This window comes from Vulpes vulpes, chromosome 12 (genome assembly GCF_048418805.1).
Source record: "Vulpes vulpes isolate BD-2025 chromosome 12, VulVul3, whole genome shotgun sequence".
Taxonomy (NCBI): Eukaryota; Metazoa; Chordata; class Mammalia; order Carnivora; family Canidae; genus Vulpes; species Vulpes vulpes.
This window is the reverse complement of record NC_132791.1, coordinates 89046736-89054314: the sequence shown is the minus strand read 5'-3', so window position 1 is coordinate 89054314 and position 7579 is coordinate 89046736. Positions and strand designations below refer to the sequence as shown.

General features: G+C 42.9%; 1 protein-coding gene across 16 annotated transcripts in view; it reads left to right on the top strand.

Moving 5' to 3' along the window:
* Window positions 1-632: 632 nt before the first annotated feature.
* PHACTR1 (phosphatase and actin regulator 1) overlaps window positions 633-7579 on the top strand; it is a 559986-nt gene continuing 553039 nt past the window's right edge. For 2 of the 16 annotated variants that reach the window (XM_072729131.1, XM_072729120.1), the window contains exons 1-3: window positions 1304-1546; window positions 2118-2164; window positions 3340-3492. In XM_072729131.1, coding sequence (XP_072585232.1) covers window positions 3390-3492 — 103 coding nt within the window. In that variant the 5' untranslated portion in view covers window positions 1304-1546; window positions 2118-2164; window positions 3340-3389. Of the gene's footprint in view, window positions 1547-1708; window positions 1836-2117; window positions 2356-2868; window positions 3016-3339; window positions 3493-7579 lie in introns of those variants that run through there. The other 14 variants (XM_072729124.1, XM_025999361.2, XM_072729128.1 and 11 more) reach the window with 14 other exon arrangements.

Here is a 7579-nt window from a genome sequence, read left to right as displayed (position 1 = left end):
GAAACCTTCCTCTCTGTGTTTTCTTAAATCATGGCCCTTTCTTATTACATGTAGATTTTGTAAGACACTTCAAATTTACCTTTCTTGGTCAACTGTTCAGAAATGACGGACTTCCAAACCCATCCCCTAACCTCTGGGAATCAACTCCATTTTTCAAATTTCCAATTTAGCATCTCTGTCTTCAGTAACACATTCATCTGTGCTCACCTAAATGTTCGGTGTTTGTCAGCACCAGTAGGTTGTGCAGTCTCTCTCCCTGTCTCTCTCTCTCTCTCTTTTTTTCTCTCACCTATGAGTCATTACAATTTCAGTAGATTCACAATAGAGAGTTCAGAACCTGTCGCCCACACCTCACTGTAAGCTAAAGAAACCAGAAGACAGCTTTCTTCTCTTGTAAATGTCAAGTGTTCAGCATGTCTCCATTGGAGGCTGAATAGAAATGTAACCTTAGAAAAAGTAAGTCCTTGGGCCGGAGCACAGCTTTGAGTATTCTGCTCTAAAGTGGACTTCCCTACAAGACCATATGCTTGGTAGTTTTAGCTTCTTGTTTCATCAGGCTCAACTCAGCAGCATCAGCTTAGTATCTGATTTGTTCTGATTGGGTGGGAGAGCCCACAAGACAAACAGTAGGAGATTTTCAGGTTTGTCTCAAAAGCAGCCAGAAGAACTGTATCTGTGGGAGAGGGGAGTGTGGTGGTCTTCCATCTAAGACTTCTCAAATGTAGCTCTTTTTTTCTTAACAATCCAACACACCACACACCATGCCATACTCATTACTAGTTTTTCTTGGTCAACCAAGGGTTGAAAACCCACTATAGCACTCGAATTTGACTATGATTATGCCTTTCATGAGCACATCTTCGGGTATTGTGTCTAAAAGTCTTTCCTGAGTCTTGATAGGGAGGCTATCCAACCAAAGTCCTTTTTTGCTCTTGGGCTTATTTTGTTACATTCAGACAGAAAAGAACGCATTTAGACATATTGGCGTGATTTAGGCTAGAGCTTTGACCAAGCAATCAGAGGCAGGAAGAGGAAGAAAGGCCAGGGAAAAGAGGGAGGGGGTGAAATCAGATGTTCACTTTATATTTCACTCCAGAAAACAGCTCACAATTATAATTACCCACCTTGTTTTGCAGCTCAGAATAAAAGTGGCGTTGCACCAACCCCTACCCAAACAGCCATCGTGATTAGAAAGTACTCCACACCTTGGAGAACTGAGGAGACATGAGCATAATTTTAAATGCAAATTAAATTGAGGGGGTAGCAGAGAGAACACATAAAAGACAGTAAAACAAAACCTTTCAATTTTCTTAAATTAGCAGTCTAATGTGTTCTAAAGAGCAGCTCCACTCACATCTCTTCTTAGGGGTTGCATTTCATCACAATATAAAATGGGCAAATCCATCACTTTCCTCTGCTCAGTGCTCTTGAATTGAGATTGAAGGGAAAATTAGAAGCTGTTCATTTGGGCTCGCGTGCTCAGCAGCATTGCACAGCTTCGTTTTATGCTCTGCGGTGTCCTGCTGCAAGAGGTCAACAAGTGCTGGTGAGTATCTGCTAACTTCAAGACTCTTCCTTTCCTGTATCTTTTTTAGCTACCTTTCTTTTGGGGGGGGGGTCTCCTAAAAGATCTATGTTATAATGCATTTTTTTTAAGGCTGGGAAATTTCAGGCAGCTTTTTAAGCTTCTTCCAGTGACTGATTCGCAGAAGGAAAGAGTTATTTTCAGCCTAGATGCTGGTGACTGATCTATGTATGTATTAATTATAACAGGGGAACGTTTAACATATGCTAGCCAGAACGGCCTTTCTCTACAACCCGTAGCCAGCATTAGGGTAAGAACTGGGTGCCCCCAACAATTTCGAGACAACTTTTCTATCCTATTAACTATTTAATCATGTAATTCTGTTGCAATTGCAAATCAAACTGTGACTTGGGGTTATAAACATAAATTATTGAAGCCCAAATCCATTTTTAAACAACTATGGCACTTCTGTGCGTAAGAGATGGAAGGGGTGAGGGGGACTGGACAACATGATGGTAACATGTCGATTTTGAAGGTGATGGTTTTGTGCCCAAGTTTTATATGGGAAACTGGTCATTTTCTTCCCTCACAGTGGAGGATACAAAGAGGCTGAGGCTGGCGTCACCTTCTGTTGCTAAGGTAACATGCTCTGGCCATTTTATGTGATAAAGGAGGTCCAGTGGACTGTATACATTATTCATCGCTGTTCTAATCAAACAATCAAAATTGTTTACTTTCATCGGGAATTTAGTGAGATCAAAGACGCTCTGGCTGAAATTGTTCTTGCTTTGACTGTCTGCAGTTAGTCCTTGATTTTTTTTTTTTTTACAGTAAGTATGATTTGCTGTTGGGGTACCTTTGGGTATTTTTTAAAGTTTTCTCTGATCAGATCTGGCTTCTTAAATTAAAATATGCACTGTTAGAAAGAGAAACGAATTGGATTAGCCTTCTGAGCTTGATTTTAATGACTTTGTCTTATAAATTCTTTCCAAAAACATCCTGCAGAAATAGACTATTTCTGCAAGTATCAGGGAAAGGCTACATATGCTAAAAAGAACCCAACAGGCTGAACGCTTTTTAATGAAGTGCATCAGCTTCCTGACAGGCTAGTGCATGATAATATTATGATCATTGCTCTACAGAGCAGAATTCTTTCTCAAAAGCAGCCTGGGTCAGGGGCAAGCAGGTGATGATCCTGTAGCACTTTATAAAATGTGCTGGAAGGAATCACCAAAAAGGAAGGAATCCAAGGCATTTTTACAACAAACATGTCAGCATGTGTCATAAACACAAGGCACCTATAAGTGGAGGCTCGGATTCCCAGGCGGTTCTCACTGTTCTAGGGGAATCGGAACTCCCGGGACCAACTGAGGATCAGTGCAGAACCGCTGACACTTAACGATGCCATTCATCAGACAGATCTTTTGAAAACGGATAGCATATGAATTTAACAGCCTAATTTCCGGTTAATATACAACAAGAAAAGACTGGTATGTTATTTCTCTTTAGCTTAAATCCTCTGAGTAGAATATATTTCTTTGAATGATGTTGATTAAATGTTGCATTTTCTCATACAGCAGGAAAGCGATGTTGAGGGTGGCTTTAGCATTGGAAATGTCAAATGAGGGAGTATTCTCATGGGATATTTCTTATTCCAAAATTTTAAATACATATATGTGTGTGTGTGTATATATATATGTCCTTATAATATATAACAAATATAATACACTGTATATACACATGTTTATATATATATGGTTTTAAACATCTATTTGACAGTCTAACATATTGCGGATTTTTTTCCTTTTTCATAGGCATACAAGTAACTATTTTGTCTTGAAACTCTGCTTTTGGGACAACAAGGATGGATTACCCCAAAATGGATTATTTTCTGGATGTCGAGTCTGCCCATAGACTCTTGGATGTTGAGTCAGCTCAGAGATTCTTCTACAGTCAAGGAGCTCAAGGTAATAAAATGGGAGCAGGAGAGAAAACTCCTCTCTTTTGCATGTTGGTTTTATATTGACAGTGCAGTGTCTACTGCAGTAGCTTCAGCTCCACTGCAGATCAGTAATTGGGATTATTAAATCAATAACAAATCTCTACCAAACTGTTGCTGAAATTGCGGCAGGCGTGTAATAGAATGGATCAATGCAAACTTCTTGGATGTGATTAAAAAAAAAAAAAAAAGCATTCTACTCAACTTTTGGCTCAAATGCCCCCTTTGAACAGCTATGTTAGAAAATAATTTCCACCTCCTTGCACCCAATACATAGGTATCTGGGAAGGTATCCAGAATGCTCCTAACCCTTCCCCCTGAAAAGGTTAAGTTTGCAGCCACTACACTTGAGGAGATCTAGGGCACTCTGACCTATCTGATTGAAATCCAGCTGGATTAGGGGCTCCTGAGATCAGCTGTGTGCTTCTAGAGCTGCCGTATCTGTTTTAGATCAATTCAGTTACTGCTCAAGGAATTGACAGTGCACTCGGGGAAAAGGAAGGAGCATGGCTGTTGTGAAGTGTGGCTGCTATGTGCATTTTTATTACATTTTTCAAGACGGTCAGTCAGGCTCCAGATTGCTTGCTCTTCTTGTTCCATGGTGCCTTGGGAATGTTTTGTCAGAGCATTAGAAAGAAGCAGGAGTGTTTCATGGGATCTCCTGACAGGCAGGAGATTTTTTAAAAAGTGGATTTTCTCTTTTCCATGGAATATTTAGAGTATTCGGTCAAGGCACCCTGATGATAGGCCAGTGATGCTCTGAGGAGGAAGGCAATGTCTGTGATCTTAAAGAGCAAAGTCGTCAAATTCTTGGGAGTCAGAAGCCAGAACTGAGAAGAGGTGCTGTTTGGGGGATGCTGGTATCTTTGTTAGGTGGTGACAGGTACTTTACACAGGGCCCTGATGAGATCTCCCTTGGCTTTCCCAGAGGTCTCCTCTGCACTGGCTTTCCCTCCCTAGCAAGCCAATTTCCCATGGCAACCTCGAAGGCTCGCAAGCCTCCTTCTCCTCTGCTTCCATTTTTCTGGGTATGATCCAGGCTTCTTCTTAAAGTCAGGAGGGTCTGGGAAAATATCTGGTTGATGTGCTTGGGTCAGTGCGCTCATCAGCAGAGCTCAAATTAGCAAAAGTGATACAACAGCTAATTTTCCTCGGGCCTCTGGTTGTGTGCAGTCAGCAAATGCTCCTCTCAGCTACCTCAAGAGACACGAATACCTTACTGATGTGAAAGAGTGAGAGGCTGGCCCGCAACCTCCAGCCCCTTCTAGATCTGCAAGTACGAAGATGCTAGAAGTAGATGGAGGAAAGGAGGGGCTGAGGCTCAGTCCGGGCTCCAGTCCCATGTTTAAATGTTACTGCATCTGATTCATTCGATCTGGGCGCGACAGTAATGTTCAGTGGTGGGGTCATCTCTCTGAGCTGTGTAATCATTGGCACAGAGGAGAAGGGGAGTCGAGTTCGTTAACTTTGCCTTGCAGGAGAGACCATTTAAGGCTTTAAGAAGCCTGTGGGCTCCGGGCTTCCACGGAAGGAAAGCAGGCAGGGTGTGGGAGGCTCAGAGGACTCAAAGCAGCCTGGTGGTTGTCAGCAGATGGAGTTTGGGGGTGGAGTGGTCAGAATCGTCGCCATCCGTGACTGTGGTGTAGACAGCAGAACTGGAATGACTCGAAAATGCAGGGGAGGTGGTAGCGTAAGCCACCAGTGCTCCTGGGAGCACGTTCATTTTAAGGTAATCGGACTGACGTTCCAATCCAAGAATCTGGGACTCATTGTAAGGTTGAGGGGTCCCTAAACATCAACTAGGTCGATTTTTTTTGAAAACCCCAGCCTTCCTGAGTCAGACATCCGGGTGTACAACCTAGGAGTTTGCATTTTAAGCAAGAGCTCCAATGATGATAACCTAGCAGCACATCAGTCTAGGAGCTCACGTTTAAGGACCAGTCCACCCAACCCCATTTCATTCCTTCCTCCCCAGAACAGGAACATTTTCCTTCACATAAGAGGCAGGATGACACAGGAGTTGCAGACCCAGGCCCCTGACCACGGAGGTTCAAATCGTGGGTCTGCCACAGTGAACCTAGGCAAGCTCACCTCTCCCATCAACAGAAGTCATCATAGTGGCCAGTTCATAAGTTAATAAGGGCCTTCAGGAAGTAAGATTTTAAGGTGCTGAAAACTGTCTGCCCCCTAAGAAATGCTACACATCAGCAAATCAGTAAAATAAACATCGCTGGCAAAAGGCCATCCCCTCCTCTGTTTGAAATTTCATAAGGAAGCCATTGCCAAACAAGAAGGTAGCTTGATAGGAGTTTAACCTCCTATTTTTTAAAGAAAAATAAAAGAAAGAAAGAAAAAAGGAAAGAAAAAATTTAATTTGACATGAATTGTAAAACACAGTGATTATTTTCTGGTCACATCAAAACCCAGGTCAAAATTGAAAAATAGTGAAAGTTTGTCTTGGTACTCCCTTCCCACATAGTCCTCCTTTTCACATAAGAAGTGAAACTTCCCTACGCCTTCCCCAGAGCCTCACCACCTAGGGCCAGTATACCCCAGTCTCTGGAGCTCTGCTGTCACTGTGACGTGGGGCTTGTCACTACACTGCCCCAGGTCCTCCCTGCGTCTTCCTTCCACTTGGCACAGACTCCCCAGTCTTTCCTAGACAACCAGCCCCTGAACCTGATAAAGGGCTCCGCTGAGTGGGCAGAGGCCTGAGAACCACAGTCTGCACTCCTCCCTTTCAGAACCAGATGGATGTGCTTGAGTGGAGATTTTGAGCACCAGTGGAAAGGGGGCAGAGTGGGAGGAGGCTCTTGGGAAAGGCATTTGAGGCAATTAGGGTTTTTGTGCTACTGCTGAATCACAGCTCATGGCAGCTCTCTCTCTACCTGGCCAGCTCAGCCCAGGACAGGGGCATGGTAGGTTAGGTACCCCTGCTCTGACATCTTCTTCTAAAAGAAAGTCCAACTGGGAGCATAGTATGGAGCTGAGCACCTGAAACTTGAGTGACCTGGGATTTGACCTACTAAACTGGTGGGCGATCATTGCCCTTTTGAGTTGTTCATTCGCAAAGTTATGTTGGTTATTTCTGTAGACTGATCAGGTGTTCTTGCAGGTGTAAATACTTTTAAAAGGGGAAGGAAGAAAATCTGAGTTTTATTTTCTGCATTACCATCCTGTATCAGTTTTATACTCAGATTCAGAAACTTCTTAGAAACCAACTCCTTCTCTAATAAGCACATGCAAAACGGTTGTCTAAGACCATGATACCAGAATTATAGCATTTTTTACCCCATCACAGTTATTTTTCAATTCTTTTGGAAAGTAGCAAAAGGCCTGCCCCTAAGAACGTGCTTTTAGCTAGTAAAAGCCAGAGAAACCCCAGAGGTTGAAAAAGAATGACAAAAGCCATCCAATCTACCATGGAACAAATTCTTCTGAAAGTTCCAGAGATTTTCGAAAGTCAGTCATGAGCTTTGTGGAATAAAGCAGGTTGCTCTGTGGAGCTTCATCTTTCCTTGGTTTGGTCCCCAGGTAAGGAAGATGAGTCCATGTCTCTTGGGGAGTCTGCTTTGGAAAGCATGATGTATTGCAGAGAGTAGAAAATAAAATCTAGGGCCACCCTGTTAATCATCCATCAGTGAAGGATACTCTTCCAATTAATCTGTGAGTGCTCTGTCACCAGTAAAACGTGCTTACCAAGAGGGAATTCTGTGAGGGTCTCCATGAACTCAAAGGGAGGATTCTTGCTGTTAAAAATACACCTGGCATAGAGACCAGCCATGTCCCGACTTCACCCACCTTCTGGGTTTCTGACAATGATGACTCATACACTCAACTTCGGTCTGTAATATTTTTACTGAACAATTGCATTGGGAGAGAAGTCCTATTATAAGATCACAAAACTAGCATCAGGATTTTCATGTTGGAAGGGACATAGACGGTGATTCTCTTGGCCCCTCCTGAAACCAAGTGAAACAGAATTTGTGAGGGACAGACCCAGGTCCCAGAGCTACATTTTCAAAGAGCTAATAGGCTATTCTGATGAATAGGTA